The sequence below is a fragment of the Apium graveolens genome, chromosome 11 (genome assembly GCF_009905375.1).
Source record: "Apium graveolens cultivar Ventura chromosome 11, ASM990537v1, whole genome shotgun sequence".
In the NCBI taxonomy this organism is placed as follows: domain Eukaryota; kingdom Viridiplantae; phylum Streptophyta; class Magnoliopsida; order Apiales; family Apiaceae; genus Apium; species Apium graveolens.
Genome location: NC_133657.1, coordinates 205706842 through 205728977, shown reverse-complemented (window position 1 = coordinate 205728977; position 22136 = coordinate 205706842). Strand labels below are relative to the sequence as shown.

Genomic DNA, 22136 nt, shown 5'->3' with positions numbered 1-22136 from the left:
ACATTAGCTAAAGTCAAATTTTATATAAATTAATAAAAATCCAAAACATACTTTGTGGATGATAAAAAAAATATTTTAATAATTATTTATAAGAGATTTTATATCTTCTATTTTAATATGGAATCAAATCAAAACTATTTATTTATAAGAGATTTTATATCTTCTACATAGATTTTCAACAAAAATTTGTTTTTCACGTACATCAATTTATCAACTTCAGATCCCGAATTTAGATTTCTGGGGCTTGTTTGCATCGGTTATTTCATTATCATTAAATTAGGACTTTTTATTTGTTGTGATCTGCTGTGAATTGAAGATTAATCGATCAAATTAAAATTTTACATAAATTAATAAAAATGCAGAATATATTCTTAGTGGATGATATTTATAGTTTCTATATGTAATAAGTCATGTTTAATTCTATTATGGATTAAAAAAAGATGAAAACAAAATTTCAAAGGCTTTTTAAATCACATTTAAAAAAATCAAACACCTTAATATATGTCAAGTTTATTTGGGTCAGAGGTTTTCACGTTTGGGCTGAGCAAAAATTAACCCAAAAAAATGCCTGCCTGGGCTGGACTGGGGTTATTTGTTTATTCTGAGTGAATTTGGGGGTTGTTTATACTGAAATTGAAAAAAATTATCAGGTGTTTTTGTTTGTTATATATAGGATTGTGAGTGAATTAGGGTTTAGAAGAAGGAGAAAGAGGGGGATGAAGGGGATAAAAATATGCTTGTACGTGGAGCATTATTTTCCGGAGATGAATAGGTCGATATACATGATAGAACCCCCAGTGGATCTGGCGGAGTACGAGGAAAAGGAGATGGATTGTGATGGATTTGTGGTTGATACTGTATCTCCAATCATAGCACTGGAGCAAGAGGAGGTGATTGATTGCTTTATAACCGCTCCTGCAATGTTCCAATTGGGTTCACGTATTTACTTCATTGGGGGTGGATCCATTCCTGATCTATGTGACGAGGTAGATGAACTTGCTGATTTCCCTTGTGAATCAAAACAGATTGTTCGTTTTATCGACATCGAGCGGGACCCAAAGAAGCTCTGTACTGTCGCCTCCCTCAACGCTCCTAAGGCCACACCTTGCGTTTTCTCGGCTCACGGCCTCATTTATGTTCTCGGATCCGTCCCTCCAGGTTCTAGTCACCAGCGGCGGCCTAGGCCTTGTAACTTGTTTGAGAGATATCATCCCATTGAGGACAAGTGGGAACTCCTGCCTGACCCGCCCTTTCCATTTGGGCTGCAGCACCGTATGGATTTCGCAACCTTGTTTGATTCTGCCACCGTGTTTGAGGATAGGTACGTTTTCGTGGGGAATTCAACAATGGTTGTTTGCTTCGACCTTAATACCCTGAAATGGATGTTTTGCCGTAAGCAACCACCTAGATATGAAATGCGCTTCCCGTGTGGGTCTCTATATGTGGATGCCTGCCTCTACTATCTGAGAGGCCGGGACGCGTGGAAGGTTGGAAATGAATTTGATCCGGCAAGATGGGTAGAGGAGACCTGCACTTGGCAGGTAAATCTTGTTAAAAAAGGCCCACTCGAACTAAATGACATTAAGTTTCTCAACGGCCAATGTGTTCTGCCCAAACAAGAGCAGCTCATTGCCACGATTGAGGAACTGGAACCAGACCTCGAAGGCTCTTTCTTCACTGATAGGTTTAGAGAAATTTTCCATTTGGGGGGCCGCTTTTTCTGCTATGTGGTCACTGCCTGGCTTACTAGTATCCATGGAAACAATCAACCTAATTGCCGTGGTGTCTGGATCAAGGTTTTTGAGGAGCTCCCCGGTTCTGAACATCCTCCCCAGCCTCATTTCCGGACTTTAGCTTCTTTCTGCTATAAAATTCGCACTAAATTTAGATGTGATGACTATTTCATCCGCTGCTGTGCTTTTGGCTCGGTTCCAGACTGTATGTCCTCTCACTATTTCCGCTTTGTTCTCTGCTATTTCCTGTTTTTCTAGATGTGCTGTTGTTTCCGGTATTTTTCTGTTTTTCTAGATGTGGTATTGTTTCCGGTTCTTATTTTCTAACTGATACTTACCTGATAATGGCTGTGTTATTCTACAAAAGAAATGTAGTCATATGTATTCAGATACCAGAAACTGCTAGGATAAGCTAGCCCCGACCTTGCTAATCTTGATGTCAGTAAAATTTTCTTGGTCAGTCCATAAAATTTTGAAATCACCGGAAGAAGCCAAGTACTCACCCGAGAACTCGCCCACACCGTCCTAGTTTGGCTGATTTTCTCCGATTTTGACTGATTTCAATGAAAACCGGTTAGTAATCCGAGTTAAACAAAACCGGACCGGTTGAGTGTTATTGATTGATAATTTTTTATTGACATTAATATTATGTTTGAGTCATTTTTATCATGTATGAGACTATGCCAAGTACTATTTGCGACGTGTGTAAAGGAAGTAAAGCTTTTTTGATCAACGGAGTTTTTATCCTACCTTGTATGTACCATCTTGCACATAGTATGTCCTCTTCTTTGCACTAGCCGCCAGTGTGTTCTTTACATACTATTCATTTTCTGCAGCTTTTTTGTTGTGCTAAAACTCTGGAAAACTTGATTCTGACTGGTTTGATCCTAACTTTTAAAGTCAGTTTGCATCTTCAGGTGTAAGTGTTGTATGTTTCAGTCTCATACCTGAAGTAGCTTTTATGGGAAAGATGAACACCTGCTTTGTAAATTAATGCAGAGCATGGTTGTCACGTCGATGAGTCGAGGCGAGTAATGGACCTCCCACTAGTCGACTAGTCGTCGTAGACTAGTCGACAGAAAAATTATAATTAAAAATTATAAATACAATATATAAATACACACACAGGTATGTATAAATGTATTATGTATTTTAGATTTCTAAGTTCTAGGTTCTAAGTTCCAACTCCTTCCACAATGTTTTATTTGAGATTCTAAGAAATTAAGAATCTGACCCTTGAAGAGAATGATGAAAACGCTAGAAGAGTTAACAAATAAGAACAAATAAAAGTATTTGCAATCATGTGAAATATCTAACAATTGATCAATAACAATTGTCTGATACAACTGTGATGTGATGTGGTAGTGCAAATAATATCCTCCAATTGCCCCAGCTGACCAAAAACAATAATGCTAGACTTCTTACACAAGCTATATGAATTGTCAGCTGTTGGAAAATCTTTGATAGTCGTTTTTCTAAAAAAAGCCTCAGCAACCACTCCCGTGTTGGTAGAAATCCTAGAGGATACTGCATCGTTGGCACCTTGTTTCTTTCCAACTTTGTAACTACCAACAATCTTGGACATGGGTCCAAGTACAAGTCCAGAGGACCTTAACTTCATGTTACTCTCTTCCTTGCTTCCCCCTGTTATACCACTCTTGATATACTCTTCATCAGCAGCACCTTGGTAATCCACCAACTTTGGTTTGTAACCATCTTCATGTACCTTGCTTGGTTTGTGGGCAAAGGATTTTGCAGGTTCCTCTTTTGTCAGTAAAATTGGGCAAGCTTGCTGACACACGTATTGTTGATCCTTAAACTCAGGATAGTACGGAAACAAGCCTTATTCACTCTATCTTTCAACTGACATGGTGTACCTCCATATGGTGCCTTGTTATTGCTCCTTTTCTTTTGTAATCTTTGCAGTTTTGAAAGTTCAACCAGCTCCTTTGATCTTTCGGTTGTACAGATTTCAAATTGTAAGAGGTTAAATGATTTGGAGTTACCTTCTTCTAGTGCTGTTAAGAAAAATTCTCGCTCAGGCCAAAACTCCTGGCTAGATCCTGATTCTTCATCATATACAGGTTCTTTATCATAGACAGGTTGACGATCACAAATAGTTTCAACTGCCAACAGTTGCTCCAAGTCCTGTAAAGATTCCTCGTCTCCAGCTTCTTCAACCACCTGACTGTCACTAAACTTGCTAGCATTTTCCTTCCTTCCATTCTGCCAAACAAAAATTTGCATATCCTTCCTCAAGCTCCTGAACCTATATGCAAAATTTCTACCATCATTTTCCTGGCTACTTCTATTGTAGCCTCTAGCTTCTGTAGTTTCTTACTTGTTTTATCTTTATATTCAGCTATTAGCTGCTGTACCATACACACGGCTTCATCAAACGCCTTATCCTCTGCTGTTCTTATCAATGTCTCCATCTCTGGCATTCTGAACACTAGTAATAGTCACAACACTATCTCAAACCACCACACACTTGTTCTCCAGATCAGTCTCAATACTTCAGCAGTTCAGTAACTTTACTATCCACACAACACAAATTCTGCTTGCAATTTCAACTTCAGTTACTTACAACTTCTTCAAACTAAATTTTTTACAAACACTTGGTGTGCACAATCACTGAACACAAAACTTCACAACAGTTTGCTGATATTGAATCCAATAAATATCCCAGTACTACAAGTACTCAACAGATCAATCAAATCCTCAATCTCACTTACTTACCAAAACCAGCAATGTTCATCAATCACACCAGACCACAACCACAGCTGACACACAACAATACTACAATTTCAATCTCAGTAATAAACTTGAGTACCTTTACTTCTAGATACTAAATCAATTCACATTCACTTCGCTTAGGCAATTACTCAAACAACTGTTACACACTTCAAAACTGCATATCACTCCACAATTCTAACAGTAGTTCAGTTCACTCGGGAGAAATATCAAACACCTCCATTGCACTACTTAGTTTTGCACAAAAATCACACCAGTACTTGCACAACAGCAGTACACAATCACAACACCACCGAAGTACACCAATACACCATAGATCACACCACAATTCACCTTCTCCACACTTTTTTTTTTGCCAAAAGAAAGAAAACTTCTATTACTTCAGATCGTTTTTAAGAACATGAATAAGATCAGGGTAAGCCACATTCGGCTCCCAAGTATGTTCAGCTATGGAATAACTAGAGCTCGCTAGTGTATGAGCTAAATTATTCGCGAAATTATTCGCGGAACGTTTTATAAATCTAAGGGTTACACCTTTGTTTGACAACTCTATTAAGAGCTCCTTGCACTGATTAACCAACCTCCCGAAGTATGAAAGCATTTGCTTCGAACTTCTAATGGCTTGGACTGCGACAAGACAATCCGTTTCCACTGTTACCTCAGCCAAATTCCTGTCTTTGATCCAACTTAATACCTCCCTAATGCCAACTGTTTATGCGCATTCTGGAGTAATTCTCCCTGGCCTGCAGCTGGAATGTGCATGAATTAGCTCGCCCTTATGGTTCCTGGCAGCAAAAGCAATGGCATAGCTGTTTGTGTCCTGAAATATCGCAGCGTCGGTATTTACCTTAATCTTATTGTCTGTTGGTAACGTCCACAGCTCATCTCCATCATCAGAATTCAAAAGACCCCATGACTTGTCAAAATTTTTATCCTGAGCTTCCCGTCATTGATTAAGGACCGATTTAGCCAAAGCTACGACTTCACAGACTTCCATACCCTTTTGTTTCCAAACCACATCATTCCTGCACTTCCATATAGACCAGCATAACATTATACCCATGCTTCTTTGATCAACTGTCCACTCATTCAGCTCGACTAACATCCATTGCAAAAAGGATTGCTGAGGACTGACGTTTGTATCAATCAGAAGGTTATTCCAGCACTCCCTAGCAAACGTACATGAAATCAGAGTATGAACAATACTCTCAACTTCTTCATTGCATAAAGGGCACCGGTCATTTACATTGACCCTCTTTATTCGTAATAGGTCCTTAGTAGGAAGACAGTTCATGGCAGCCCTTCAAAGAAAGTTCTTTACCTTTGGAGGAATTTTAAGATTCCACAATCTTCTCCAGGACCTAGTATCACCACAAATATCGTGCTGAGGTTTATTCTCTTGTATGACCGTATAGGCAGACTTAATAGAATAAATACCAAGCTTTTCTTTCCTCCAGTACCATTTGTCCGGCTCGTTAGAATGTAGAGGAATTGCCATAATTATGTCTGCGTCCCGCTCCTCAAATACATCACGAATGAGGTCAACATCCCAGCTGTGATCAACCATACTGAATAACGAGCATACTTTTTTGTTTTTCAGAGATCATTCAAGATACTCACCGTTTGCCCATTTCCAACTCTGCAACCCAGTCCCTGTTTGAGCAAATCTTGAGCAGCTAATAAACTTCTCCAAATGAACGAGGGATTCGCTCCTAATTTAGCATTGAGAAAGCCACCATCTGAATAGTATCGAGCTTTATAGATTCTAGCCACCAGACTTTCAGGGTGATTGATTAGGCGTCAGCCCTGTTTCCCTGGTAACGCTATATTGAACTCGTGCAAATGCCTAAATCCCATTCCACCAAACAATTTCGGTTTACACATTCTCCCCCAGCTCATCCAGTGAATGCACTTGTTTTTCTTACTTGAAGATTGCCACCAGAAGTCGCACATCATTTGTTCCATTTCCTTACACATCTCTAGAGGAATCAGAAAAACGCTCATTGCGTATTTAGGAATTGATTGAGATACCGTTTTCAAAAGTATCTCCTTGCCACTTCTGTTCAACAGCTTGCCATCCCAACTTTGAATTCGATTTCTTACTCTGTCTTTCAAATATCCCAGGATTGCAGTTTTATTCCTACCCATACAGTTAGGCAAGCCCAGATATTGGGTAGAAGCTGACGCCTCCATAAAGCCAGTGATCTGCAATATATCCCTTTTCACCACATCCTGCACATTACGACTGAAAAACACATTTGATTTCTCAATATTGATTTTCTGTCCTGAAGCTTTTTCAAACACGGATAGCATAGTCATGACCTGAGAAGCTTCGTCACTTGTTGCACGACAATAAACGTAGCTGTCGTCCGCGAAAAAGAGATGGGTGATAGAAGGAGCTCCTCGAGCTACTTTGACCCCTCTGATCAGACCTCTGTTTTCAAACTTTTTTATAAGTGCAGAAAGTCCCTCCATACATAACAGAAATAAGTACGAAGACAGTGGATCACCTTGACGTAATCCGCGTTCAGGCACTATGTCCCCAAATTCTCTACCTGCATGAGTAATTTTTATATCTAGCTGATTTCATGCAATTCATAAACAAACTCACAACATGCTCATTGAACCCCATTTTAAGCAGGACTGCTTCTACAAAATTCCACTCGACGCGGTCATACGCCTTGCTCATGTCCAATTTAAGTGCCATCCACCCTATTTTGCCTTTCGTTTTCCTCTTCATATAGTGCATTATCTCATATGATATCATGATATTATCAGAAATTAGGCGGCCCGGGATGAATGCACTTTGAGATTCTGAAATAATGTGATCAATCACCACTTTGAGACGATTCACCAATACTTTTGAGATAATTTTATAGGACACATTACATAAAGAAATTGGACGAAGGTCTGTCATTATTTGGATTCCGCTTCTTAGGCACAAGCACAATATTAGTGGCAGACATTTGGTCGACAAAATTACCCGACGAGAAAAAATGTTTCACTATATCAATAGTATCTAGACTTACAATGTTCCAGAATTTTTGATAGAAGCCAGGACTCATACCGTCTGGGCCCGGAGATTTATCCGGGTGCATATGAAATAGGGCCTGCTTTACCTCGCCATCTTCTATCGGACGAATCAAGCTTGCATTTTGTTCTTCCGTTATTGTACTCGTGATGCAGTCTATGACTTCCTCCCATCTATTATCAGATGCCCTGAATAGATTTTTAAAATACTGAACCATCAAGTCTTCGAGACCGTCATTCCACCCTACTGAGATACCATCCTCATTAAGCAAATTTTCAACGTGATTATTTCTTCTTCTGGCTTTTGTCATAGCATGGAAGTACTTAGAGTTATGGTCTCCTTCTCTCAGCCATATATGTTTACATCTTTATCTCCAGAAAACCTCCTGTTGAGTGAGGACCTCTGTCAAGCTTTTTGTTGCCTCCTGGTATCTTCGGACTGCTTCCTCATTTCTAGCACCTTTTGTACAATGAATTAATATTTTTATTCTCGAGATTCTTTGTTTGAAGTTCCCAGTAAATTCAGAACCCCAAGCAGATACCTCCTCTAGGCACATTTTAAGCTTTACCTGGAACGAAGCATTATGGACTTTATTCCAAGAGTTCTCCACTATTTTTCTGCACACGGGTTCTCGCAACCACGCGTTTTCAAACTTCATTCTTCTGTTGCTTGGGGATGTACACACCGTCTTCGGCTCCAATATAATTGGGCTATGATCTGAGGTAGAAGTTTTTAGGTTGACTAGCTTGGCATCCCTGTAACACTCTGACCACGATTTTGAAATCAAAGCTCTGTCGAGGCGAATCTCTGTCCATTTGTCTGTCCCATAACTTCTTTCAAATGTAAACGGATAACCCTGTAATTCCATATCTTGGAGCTCACATGAATCTAACACCTCTTGAAAGCCACGAATCAACCATGGAGGGTATGATCGACCTCCTCTTTTATCATCTTGACTAAGAACATTATTCATATCGCCTATTAGACACCAAGGCAAATGATTTTGACTATGCAGATGACGTATAAGGTCCCAAGTACTTTTCCTTTTAGTCCTGTTTGGCTCGCCGTATAACCCCGTTAACCTGAATTGATTCCAACCCGGAATAGACACCACTACATCGATATGATTAATACTATAGCTTTGTAAAACTACCTCCTCCTTATCTCTCCTTAGCAACGCTATTCCTCCTCCTTGCCCCTGACAATCCACAGCTAGCATACCTTCAAAACCAATCGCTTTTTTTGCTTTTTCAACTTTATCTTTTTTACAAAGAGTTTCACATAAAAATACTATTTTAGTTTTTTCTGGGACACTAAATCTTTAAGGAATTGTATAGTCCATGGGGCCCCAAGCCCATGGCAATTCCAGCTAAGGATACTCATTACTCCAGGCGGGCCCGAAGATCGGAACCCGCCCCATATACGTTTTTTGGCCCATTGACATTGTCCTGCTCCATTCCAGTTATCTCCTCACAATCCGATTCCTGCCCCAGTTCTGTATTTAGGCCCAATTCATTGTCAAATCCTGCATCTGTCCTTTTTTTATTTTCTAAAATCACGCTTTTTACACCTGTCTTTGTTTTCCCGCCTTCAGCCTTATCCAATGAATTTAAAACTCCTGATTTCTCTCCCATTATCTGATTCTGTTCAACTGTATCTCCTAATTTTTTGCTGTGATCAATCCCCCCGTCATTGTAGGAGTCCTGATGTCGACCTCAGCTGCTAGATCATTGTTTGATCCAGACGCTCCACCTGCCTCCATGCCTCTGAATGCATCATCTTGTACTCCATTTCTTAGCCATTTTGATCCGAACATCATATTAGGACGACGCAAAGGAGCTCTCATCAATACACCGTATGGCCTTGTGACCTCATTCTCTGGAATTTCAAACAATCTACTGCAAAATTTATCCGAATCCCCAAGGACTCCGCATATGAAACAAAACGTTGGGACGTTTTCATATTTAAATGTAATCCAGCTCCACTCGTTTCCAGATTTACGCACCTTCATTCTTCTCTTCAGGGGTTTTGCAATGTCAATAGTGACTCTGATTCGCATATATTCTCGCCAGATACCTTTGTAATTGTTGGGACATGAGCTAACAAACTTGCCGATCTGGTTTCCTATTTCTATGAATACTTTTTCAACACTTAACAACCAGTATAAGCACTAACAGACTATGCGAATTACTAACAACACGAAGCAGAACTTAACCTAATATTTTTGTACTTTTCTTCAATAACAGCTACTAACACTAATTGAGTCTAAATGCAACTGAATAAGCAGTAACAATACAATCAGCCTCTTATTTCAACAGATTAAGAACACATCTGAGAACAGAGATTGAAAGGAAGCACCTGAGATGAGAAATACTAAAGTTCTGATCTGTTAACCTAAGCTTGATCGGCTCGGATTTGAGTGCACAACACAGTTGAAGCAGTGGATTGAACAAAATCTGAAGCTCTGATACCAATTTGTCAGGAATTGGTGGTTCCTGAACTAGTTTGTAACTGTTTTTGGTATTTTCTAGTTAAATGAGAGAGATAACAGCTAGATATAGCAAAGAAACAGAGAGAAACAACAGATTAGAGGCAGAAACAGAGAGATGGAGTCAGAAATTGTAGAGAGAGAGACAGAATCAGATGGTAACTTGAAAAAGAAGATAGATTTCTAGAGAGAAACCCTAGAGAGAGAAGAGAGAGACTTGTGGAACAAGTTCCATTTTCATATATTCATAATGCATAATCTCCATTACAAGACTCTATCAAATATATTTATAGACTCAACTTCCTGAACTAACTCTTTAAATGGAAAAGACACAACTACTCTTACTAATACACTCTTATTACTACTTATATAATACTGATGTAGAGCTATTCCTAACATATACGGATCAAAATGGATAAATTTTTGTTGTTAGCTGTTGTGCTCAAGTGTTGTGACATTGTTGTTGCAGATCATAGTTTCTCAATAATCTTACTATTCTTTTTTTTCTTCAGAGTTGGCATTGTTCTACTAGTTTGTTTTGCAAATTTTTCTGTCATTTTCTAGAGTTGCATGTAACATGCATGGTCTGCTTATGTAGAACAAAGAGCATGGTTGTTTTAGTTCTACAAGTTTGTTTTGCAATTTTTTCTGTCATTTTCTAGAATTGCATGTAACATGCATGGCCTGCTTATGTAGAACAATGAGCATGGTTGTTTAAGTTGGTCCCCCCCTCCGGCTGAATGACTAAACTGCTTTCGTGCATTTGAAATAAGGGCTCTTCCACCCCTTCCCTTCATTTCCCTCTATCCCAACAAGCTGTCGGTCTTTGTTGTCCATAAGATGGTGGGCATCGATATCTGTTGTTTACTTTTAGTTGGAGTTGAACTTCCGTCTTTTTAACAATGGTGATAATTGTCTCTTCAGTAGTGTATTTTTTCTCGTTTTAATATAGGCTTTCTTGTTATTTGTACTCCTAGCTGAGGAGTTTTCCCTTCCACGTTGCAGAATCATGAATTTGCTACTTCTTCAGAGTACAAACATGAAATTAAGAAATCATAAGTTTCTTATTTGATGTATTAATGGTTCTTCACCTTTGTAATGCAGCATGGGTTAAGACACCTATGAAGAAAAATCATGTGGTTACAAAAGAGAGAAAGGTCCTCAAAGTTGAGCAGAGCCATCATGAACATGGTGGTGGGGGTAAGGGACAAGGGAATTGCATCCTGGAGAAGAGTGTAGCAGGTAAAACTGAATTGTCGCATGAACACATCTAGAACTTCTGAGTAAATGAGTATGTGAATTGAATGAATTGGGTTTTCAATTGCAGCTCCTGAAGAGGAAATCATCAGGTTAAAAGCTGAGTTGGCAAAGAAGGACGAACTCTTGAAAGCCTATGAGGCGGCGGCCTTGGCCCAAAAAGCCTAGGCAAAAATATATATAGTGAATGCTCTCAGCAAGTTAATGTATGAAGATGGTGCTAAAATTTTAATGGGTTAAAATTGCAGGTTGTATTGAAATCATTTACTGTAGAATCTGTTTGGTATTTGCTGTTTAAAACTGCTGATGGTTGATATGTAGTGTATTTGGTAAAATTAATGATAAATCTACTATGCAACTAAAAGCAGAAAAATAGCATATTGGTTAAAAAAAAGCCATTGAACTTGATATTGTATATATATTATATATGTTTTTTTTTGCAAATAAACCAAGTTTTTTTTTCACATAATAACCTAATAAATTCTTGTAAATTGCAGAAACTTATGGGACCTGGCACTTTTAAAAGTGGCACTCGAAGGTTAGACGAACTTGACTTGCATACTTTTGACTTATTTTTTGTAGCTAAACTATTTCATGCTTGCAAAAGTTTATTATTTTATGCTAAACTATTCAATACTATCATGTTAAAGTTGAAATATTATAAATTTTGGTCAGTCGGTAGGTATTTAATCTTATTACATGTTTTCTAGTTCGCTGCTGCATATAAAATAGAATAATATATTGATATTTAATTTTAGCATTTACCGTAAAACTCTGTTTCTCCAAGATTAGTAACAACTTCGCTGCTGCATTGCTCTGGTTTTTACAATCAACTTTCAGCACAAGAATTGCAGAATTAGCTAATTAGTAAAGTAGTAATCTAGGGACTGCACTTTGAATCTTTGATCTAGAACGACAAAATACCCACTGAAACTATTTCTTTACGCATAATATTTTGCCTATCTATGCGGACTGCTCATCAGGAATAAAGGTTGAAATCAATTTGCATGCTGCTATAGAGTCGCGGTTAGAGCAACTCCGAGAGTCACCTAGCATTATTCTCATAAAAATAATTATTAAATGAGTTCCGAGTGATTTAAGATACAAATACGTGTTCTCACTTCAACAATCCTTCTCAAATTAATCTCTATCTATTTTTAATCTACTTTTTAAACAATACTTGTGTAAATTGAAGTTGAGAAAAGTGATATATGCTAATAAAAAATGAATAGACGAGAGGAGAGAGACTTTTAAATATGAATAGGGTTGCACATGTGGTTCGGTTTCGACAATTTAATTGAAATGATTGGAAGAATATGTTAAGTGATTGGAAGAATGCTCAGAAGAGGGTAACAAAATACACTCAATCTCAGCAACAGGGCAGCTCGAGAACCTGGTCTAAACCACCACCTGGGTGAGTTAAAATCAATGTAGACGCTGTTTGTGTTCCCGGTGTTGGATATGTAGGGCTTGGATGTGTAATTCGAGACGAGTTTGGAGCTTTTGTCAAGGCGAGAGGCAATTACGATTCTAAGATGCTTGTGGATTCCAAGATGCTTGTGGATGTAGTGATGGAAATCTAGGCGCATCAATGTTTGACACAGTTGCAGAGGATTGTAGTGAGTTAATTAAACACTTTTATGACGTGTTGGTTATTTTTGTACATCGATCTGCGAATAGGATAGCTCACCTAATAGCACAGATTTCTTATTCTATGTCAGATCTGTAGGAATGGCATGATAGCTCCTGATTTTATTGCTTGTAATCTTTCTCCTGATGAGATGGTTTAATGAATGCAAGTACGTTTTATTAAAAAAAAACTTGAACAATTGTAGGCTATTAAAATCAGCCCACGGTTACAACTTTAAACTATATGCACACCATGTCTCAAGCATCGAAAAAGCATTACAAATTTGAACAATGAAAGACAAAATGAAGCAAATAATATCTCTGAAAGAATGAAGCAAATAATTTGAACTAATGAGAAATTATCATTTTGCTAGTGAATCAAGTGACGCACTCAACATTACATAACATGCAGTTCAATGAAGTAAAAACCTCGGACATGACATGGGTGTGGGTATGAGATCTGAGTCGGATCCTTCAACTGAAATCTGGACACTTCTATTTCCAGTAATATAGTTTTAAATGATTTACAAAACCTCACAACTTATTTTTAAGCGAGGGATGTCTAGAAATTACTGATTTCCATGCTATTCTTTTGGAGCATTGGTTTGAAAGAAACAGCAAGTATATGTCTTTATATTGGTAAAAGACACTATTTTACAAAGTTAAAATATATAAAATGTAGGTATATAATTTAACATATATAAAGGTTATATGTCGAATTCCCGCACCCGTGTCCAATTTCGGATCCATATCCATGAATCCTCATTTTTAAGAAATTAAAGATCTGCAAAAAAAAAGGTTTGTAATTCATTTCCTAAATGTTATCATAATCATATACCAAAACAAGCATGAGAAGTAAGAACAACACATTTACAAACACAAACACAACCCGAAACTCGAAATTGACTACGTTGATGACCTTGCAAAAGAAACAAGTTTAGTAAAACAAAAATACTAATTAGTACAGAGAACTAACGGAAGAGTAACATCTTCAAGATTTCCAATGGGGGTTCCAACAAGATACAAACCAAGCTTCAAAATTCCCTAAAAAAACCAACTTATATCAGAAAAACAACATATTAAGCTAAAAAAACCATCATAATGATAAATAAAAAAAGGGTGTTGATAAAAAAATCACCTTTTGAGATGGGGATTGTTGTTGAAGAGAAAGGTGAGTGTGTTCTTTATGGTTCTGAGGAGTGGAACAGAAAAATGAGAGAGTATTCATATGGAAAAAGGGTGGGAGTTAACATTAATTTTGGGCTGAAAAAGATGATATTTTGAGGTACAATGCAAGAAGAACGCACAAGGGCTTTTCAATGCACGAAAGCAGTTTAGAAAAACAGAAAATACTGGAAACAACAGCACATCTAGAAAAACAGATGGTGAGAGGACATACAGTCTGGAACCACAGCAGCGGATGAAATAATCGTCACATCTAAATTTAGTGCGAATTTTGTAGCAGAAAGAAGCTAAAGTCCGGACATGAGGCTGGGGAGGATGTTCAGAACCGGGGAGCTCCTCAGAAACCTTGATCCAGACACCACGGCAATTAGGTTGACTGTTGGCGTGAATACTAGTAAGCCAGGCAGTGACCACATAGCTGAAAAAGCAGCCTCCCAAATGGAAAATTTCTCTAAACCTATCAGTGAAGAAAGAGTCTTGGGGGTCTGGTTCCAGTTCCTCAATCGTGGCAATGAGCTGCTCTTGTTTGGGCAGAACACATTGGCCGTTGAGAAACTTAATGTCATCTCGGTCGAGGGGGCCTTTTTTTAACAAGATTTACCTGCCAAGTGCAGGTCTCCTCTACCCATCTTTCCGGATCAAATTCCTTTCTAACCTTCTACCAATAAGAGTTCTTTAAATGATTAAAATTATTCAAGTTACGACAGAGCCAATTCAATCTACTACAATATTCTATTAGCTACTGCCTGTTAATGAATAGTTAATTTGCCAGGAAAAAAAGTAGAATAAAATAAGAGGGAAAGTTGAAGGAAGAAAAACTTGCATCCAAAAATCAAAGTCATAACTAAATCTCACTTAAATGGTCAAAACTATTGTTTCTTTTCTACAACTGAATCATCAAAGATAAAATACGACTGATAATTTGATAACTAGCCTAAATAGATCGCACCCTTACAAATGCCAATGTACAGAGCTAAAATGAAACCTTCGAAGAGGTTAGAGAGATAAATCTCAATCTGGCGTATCTTCATTGAACCACCTCCAAGAGTCTGCCGATAATGATGCAGTGTATCCCTCATATATTTGAGGGCCATTTCTGCGCTCCCCTCAGAATATTGAGGCTTTGGGGCATCATCTTCCTGGTCTTCAGAAACTTTCTGGGAAAAAATGAGAGTCTTGTAGAAAATTGAATCGGTTGAAATCTTTTTTATCCAGTCAAGGCACTTAACTTCAGAAGACACCATAGGCATCGATCGAACGTTTCGAATGGCTAGAGAGAGCCTCGCGGACTTTTCTGGGTCGCACATCCAATTATAATAAACATTGACAAGGAAGCTTACGCGCTGTTGGCCACACCAAAAGCCGGTAAAGTTGCGGAGGACTTTTGTTTTCCATAACGTTTTGTCATTGCCATTGAAAGGATAGGCTTTCAAAAGAACATTCAACAAATATTTCATTTCAACATCCAAGTCCCTACCCTCAAGAATTTCCCTGAAGACCCGAATAACTTCTACCATGTCTTTATTCAAATACGTGGTCACTTCAAACTGATCATTAAGAATATTTGGCTCAAGACTATTTGGTTCCGGAAGTTGGATTTGGAACCAAACTTTCTGGGATCCCCCAAAACTGTCGACGCGTTGTAAAAATATAATATTCGCATGATTCGACAAATTGCCGTGAGGGCCATAATGCTCATGGTAATCCAAGACAGCTGATAGTAGTGATTGCATGACCGTTGAAGATTCCCTCTTCAACCTATTCCCACTCCAATGTACATTATTCAATCCCATATCAGGTCACGACGACAACCACCTGGAGTCGGGAGACCTATGCTTAAGCATCCAATCTTTAAGTGAAAAAGGACCACCGTAATACACCATATTATCCCTATCTTCATAAAAAGGAAAGGCAACAAGAGATCCCGGGGTGAACAAGAAACCTAAAGTGTCATCAGCCTCTACACTTGCCTTATCCTCTTTTGCTTCATCCGTCATCTCAATAATGGTGTTATCACCAACATCATCGTCCCCAGCCGCCCTCCAATCAGCCTGAACTTCTACCACTTTTTCTTTCACCCCCTCTTTCTCTTCCGCTCCTGCAACCTCTACATCTCCCTCATCCTCCTTCGCTTCTTTCACCCCCTCTTTCTCTTCCGCTCCCGCAGCCTTTACAACTCCCTCATCGTCTTTCACTTCATCCACCGTCTCTCCTTCTCCACTCTCACCACCACCATGAATAGCTTGTTCTATTTTTAGTTTGCCCTTGCCTTTGTCTGTCTGGCCTTCAATGAATTCAACTTGTCTTTTCAACTCATCAATTTCATCTTCTTCTTTTTTCTTTTTTTGTAAAGCATATTCATACTTCTTGTACATTAAACTTCTCCAAGCCTTCCTCACAAAATCCACCATAAATTCAATGCCCTCCTTTTGCACCTCCACAGTCTGGAAATTAAAGTCAGACTCAAACCAATCCAAGCCTTTAAAGACACAAAATTGGTCCCAAGCTTCTGCCCAGTCAGGGTTTATCGTCTTCGTCAAATTACGACCATCTAAAAACCAAGTTATCGAAGGAGTATCGAAGCTAGGTTGAGGGATGAACTTTGTGTTCATCTCCTCGTCGGAAGGAGTTGCACAAACAAATTCCAGAAACTCTTTCTCATTATGATCAACCTTATTGATAAGCTTCAATACGTCGCCGCCTTCCTCTTTGCCCTTGCCTTTGCCCCTGCCCTTTTTGTTGCCCATTACAAACCCGCAAAGAAAAACAGCTGATAAATTTTTCAAATTAAAAACAAAGATGCCAACAAAAATAAACCTTCTCCGTTTTCTCCGATTCCATCCCTTTTATACTTTTTCTAAACCCTAACCCCAGCCCATGCAGGCAGTTTTTTGGGTTAATTTTGGCGCAGCCCAAACCTGAAAACCTCTAACCCAAATAAACCTCACATATATTAAGGTGTTTGACTTTTTTAATTGTGATTTAAAAAGCTTTTGAAATTTTGTTTTAATATTTTTTTAATACATAATAAAATTAAACATAACTTATTACATATAGAAACTGTAAATAATTATTAAAATATTTTTTTTATCATCCACTAAGAATATGTTTTGGATTTTTATTAATTTATGTAAAATTTTGATTTGATCGATTAATCTTCAATTAACAGCAGATGACAACAAATAAAAAGTCCTAATTTGATAATAATGAAATAACCGATGCAAACAAGCCCTGGAAATCTAAAATGGGGATGTGAAGTTGATAAATTGATGTACCTGCAGATAGGGCCGAGCATTCGGTTGGTCCGAACCGAATAGACTGAAAAATCAAATAGTCATTTTTTCTCTTATAAATAATTATTAAAATATTTTTTTATTATCCACTAAGAATATGTTTTGGATTTTTATTAATTTATGTAAAATTTTGACTTTAGCTAATGTGAATAATATATCTATTCATTCATTATTTTACAAATCCATCATATTTAAAGAATCCATATATCTATATAAAGTAAGATTTCAGCGGGTGACGTGGAACCTCTCACAATTGTTCCTCTCACAATTGTTCAAACTATTTTCTCGCAATTCTCACCCTCATCCATATAAGAGGTCGTTTGGTTGAATATATGGTATCAGTTGGAATCAGGAATGGGTTAGAGTGCTATGAGTATTAGGTATCATGTTTGATATGATGTGTTTGGTTGATTACTGCAATAAATATTTTTAATTTAAATATATTAAGTCAATAATTATATTTTAATTAAATTTATTATTATTTTAATATATTTCAGGCTCATAGATTTTTTTAGTACCAAACATATCTATGTAATTGATTAAACAGAAATTAAAATAATAAAATTAAAGTTGATACTCATACCCCTCGTACCCACCTCCCTACCAAGGTATGAAAAATCAGGGGTTTAAGGAATCGGTATAAAATTGACTGAAACCCATACCTGATTCCAGAATTTGGCGAAACAACGACCCCTAATTGTTCTGATTACATATCTACGGACTGCATTGCCGTTTGTTGATCCCGTGAGGTCGTGTCAATTATGGACAACAATTCTAACGGAGACCAATACACTGGGAGCAATGTGTGGGACAAGGGTCCGAGAAAGGGAACACCTCTCATTTTACTATTTTACATGATAGTTCAGTTCTCTTAGTTCTCTGTTTACTGCACTTTATTCTAACTTAATTGGCAAAACCTGAATTGTACAAATAAAATTATTAAATAATTAGCATAAAAGGAGTTGGTATAAGATAATAAAGTTATAAGTTATTCCCTGTTGTTTTGAATTGTTTCTCTCTGGTGTGTTTTACTTAAGCCGATATATTCACCTCAAATTTTGGCTCAATCTTGCTAATCTATAATTTATTGGATTTTGCAAGGTCTGTAGCCTATTTACTTTTATGTCAAGTACAATAATGTTTGTCTCTAATATATTGAAAATCACTTGGATAGATTTCAGATTTCTATAACTCCTAAAAACCTTTGTAAATCCTACAAATCCTGCATGTAATGGATTTAGGAACACGTGTTTTACTTCCGTTCAGGTTGACAAGATAAAGAACATAGATTTGCAAACTTATTTGAATATAGCATAAGAATTTTGTGTTTTTCTTATATGCTCTGTATTTTCATTTGCATCATTAACTATAACATATGATTTGTGTGTGTGATTTTGCATATTTTTTCTCCCTTTGTTTCTTGCTCTTGCAGGTTCAGCTTGTATTCTGCTATCCACATTTAAAATTTAAAATTTTGGGTTGTCAAAAGCGCCAATCATCAATTAAAAGAAGGTAAGTATTGATCTTAAGTATTTTAATCAAGTTGATGCAACTTTTACGATTTCCAATATATATAATAAACTAGCATAATAACCCGTGCGAGGCACGGGTTATTTTCTAGAATTTTTTTATGAATGTAATTATAATGTTTTTAGTTATATTCTTATTTGTAAATATTGTATAATGTCTAACGTATTTATCTGTGTATCATTTTCATATAAGACATTACTAAATTACACAACGTTTGCAATATAGCTTATTAAGAAAAATATATGTATTCTTGTTTGCGTTGTATAATTGTATTTAATGAATGATTATAAACAGGGTAGTCGGTGTACGTTTAAAATGAAACAAATAAACTTAATATGTAGAATGTCGTTGGTATGTTTACAAAGAAAAAGTTAAAAACTAACATATATGTTGAATACAGAGTTGACCAAAAATTTTGAATTTCATTTAAATAAACTATATAACTGGTCTATATTATTACTGAGTTCTCTACTAACTTACAGTTAACTTACTCAATTTAAAAAGATAAAAAATAAATAACTGAATTCAGAACTACTTGCAATCATAATATAAAATAATATAAAATTTACACTACTGTTAACATAAAAGTCGATTTTAATGAAAAATGTTAGTTTTTAAAATTTAACGTATGTATATTTGGAAAAATGTTAGTTTTTTACACTACTCTTAACAAAATAAGATTAAGTTATATGTGTCTATGTTAGCATGTGAATTATCATATGTTACATTTCTTAGAAAATTACGATGGTTTCAATTATTTATATGCTAAATATCTGATTTATGTATATGTATAATCATTATTAATATCTAGTGAGACAATTGATTACTTAAATAACATGTATTTATAATTATTCAAAAATTAAAATTATGTAATAAATAAATTGCAATAATTTATATATGGTATTCACATTATCACTGACAAACAATCCATATCTGTTTTTTACGCGACCGAGTATCAATCATTTAACCAGTGTTATAAAAATCGCCGATTTCGGCGATTTATCGGCCGACATATCGGAAAACAACCGGCTTCCGATCTAACAAGCCAGAATCGGTCCACTAATCGTTTTTCTTCATATCGGTCAAAATCCGGTTGAGATCGGGTACTATCGAAGGTGTCGATAGGCAAAATTATAAGATCCATTTTCTTCGGCGAAATATTAAAGAAATAACCAGAGCTTCGTATTTTATGAAAGAAGAAGAAGAAAGAAATAAGAATATAAAAGAAGAAAGAGATAAAAGTAGGAGAAAAACAACGTGAATTAGAGAGAGGGAGAGAGATGAGAAAGATTAGAAGCGGCGGAGGAGGAGGGTGGGTAGATGGAATGAGGGGTTAACAATACAATAATATAATTGATGCTTTGGTTGTTTAAAATGCAGTACAACACACTATATCTGTACAAAGTCAAGTCCACCATAAACCATGTCCAATACCCAACCCAACTACAAATGTAATATATATTTAATACATATATTTTAAAAAGAATATTAAAATATGACCGATTTAATTCCGATTTAACATTCCGATAAATCCCCGATTTCCGATAAATTGTAAATCGGTAGCTCAACCGATCTAGTCCGATTTTTGATTTCTCTAACCATGCATGTAACATAAAAATAAATTATATATTGTAAGACTTATTATTGATGTTCATGATTTTTTACAAGAATTTGAAGGAAAAATTGTAATTATATTGTTATTTAAACTATTTTAAAGTTCCTTTCATTACAACTCTAATATTTCTTCATATAATAATTTGATAATATTGTATACTATTTTCCTAAAATTAAATATTTTTCAATTCGATAAAGTTTTATAAATATTAGTTGAACTGGTTAATTCCTTCAAATTATTGAACAATATATATTTTTTAAATAGTATAAAATGTATTGAATCAAATGCTACAATATAGTATAGATATAATTTTTATTTGAATAATTCAAAATATTAAAATAATTCAAAATATTTGTACAATATTATCTTGATCAATAAATATTGTTTATCTAAAAGAATTTTTTTTAAAATGCTCGTTTTTTTTAAGTGAAAAATGAAAAATAAATCGATTTAATATATCATTGTAGTTTTAACAAATCTCGTGAGATCTCATATCAAATTTCAAATAATTTTAAAATCGGGAAAAATAAATCGATTTAATATATCATCGTAGTTTTAACAAATCTCGTGAGATCTCATATCAAATTTCAAATATTTTTAAAATCTGGACAAGTCCCAAAACACTATTGCGCTATCAGTTAAGTTAGTAATTTTAATACAAATAATCAATTGACTTGATCCTATAAATACCTCAAACACATTAATTTATATTAATATAAGATATCAAAAAATTTCACATTATTGGTAAGATATTTTCGTCGAACTTGTAATTTAAATTTACTAAACGTAGAATGTGACAATGTTTTTCGGCTAGTTATGTAGTCAAATTTCGAGTATTTTTTGAACAATGAGCCAAATTCTGATTTCAAATTTAAAATAAACTAAAATTCATTGACTCATTATAATTCGAACTTATCTAAATATTTAATACCAATCTAGATTATTTATATATAGGCGTTTTCATTTTTAATATTTTCTTTAAAAATTATATATATACATTTTAATTACTTTTTATTTTAAAAAATTGTTAAAAATATATGAGATATATTTTCAAACTAAAAAATAATAATAAATAAAATAATAATTCATTTATGTATTATGCCTAACTTTATATCTGAAATTCAGTTCTTTAAAATTAATTGTACAAATATTTAAGTAACTATCATTTTTTTTGCGGAATTCAAGTAGCTATTTTTAAAGTTAAATAAAATATTTCTTTAGCACAGTTACATATTATGTGTATGATAAAAAGCACATGTGACAATATGGTGTGGTGGTATGAGGTTGTATAGAAGAATGAATAAACCCGAGTTCGATTCTCACAAAACACAACTTTTATATAAATTTTAAAAAATTTTAAAAATAGGGGTAGTTTAGTCTTTTAATCTCACAATATTATCCCCTTGTTATGCTATTATAGAACCTTTGAATCTCATGAGGCAGACGTGGCTGTCTCTTAATTCTCTATTCTTTGAATTCTAATTTCCCGTGTTTTCACTTTTAAGAAGGATTATAAATATTATAATTTGTAGTTTGTAATTTCTAAATGAGAATCAAAAGTTTAGGCTGAAAATGTAAACTTGGTCTCTGTTGACGGAGGAATTTGGTATCAACAAAGATT

The 22136-nt window shown here is 35.7% G+C and overlaps 2 protein-coding genes across 8 annotated transcripts; one reads left to right on the top strand and one right to left on the bottom strand.

Moving 5' to 3' along the window:
* Window positions 1-584: 584 nt before the first annotated feature.
* Window positions 585-13028, top strand: LOC141696933 (uncharacterized). Of its 6 annotated transcripts, none has more exons than XM_074501091.1 (5): window positions 585-1938; window positions 11111-11248; window positions 11334-11469; window positions 11761-11801; window positions 12731-13028. In XM_074501091.1, exons 1-3 carry the CDS (start codon window positions 717-719, stop codon window positions 11429-11431), a joined length of 1458 nt encoding a protein of 485 aa, XP_074357192.1. In that variant the 5' UTR covers window positions 585-716; the 3' UTR covers window positions 11432-11469; window positions 11761-11801; window positions 12731-13028. The 6 variants fall into 6 exon arrangements, with proteins under 6 accessions (XP_074357192.1, XP_074357191.1, XP_074357189.1 ...); XM_074501090.1 differs by having other exon boundaries at window positions 12643-13028; XM_074501088.1 differs by having other exon boundaries at window positions 12637-13028.
* Window positions 13029-13210: 182 nt separating this feature from the next.
* Window positions 13211-16877, bottom strand: LOC141698130 (uncharacterized). 2 transcript variants are annotated; one of them, XM_074502753.1, is made up of 4 exons: window positions 14292-16877; window positions 14031-14084; window positions 13869-13936; window positions 13211-13676 (listed from the first exon to the last, which is right to left on the bottom strand). In XM_074502753.1, exon 1 carries the CDS (start codon window positions 16822-16824, stop codon window positions 15877-15879), a length of 948 nt encoding a protein of 315 aa, XP_074358854.1. In that variant the 5' UTR covers window positions 16825-16877; the 3' UTR covers window positions 13211-13676; window positions 13869-13936; window positions 14031-14084; window positions 14292-15876. The 2 variants fall into 2 exon arrangements, with proteins under 2 accessions (XP_074358854.1, XP_074358853.1); XM_074502752.1 differs by having other exon boundaries at window positions 14031-16877.
* Between the last annotated feature and the right edge of the window lie 5259 nt (window positions 16878-22136).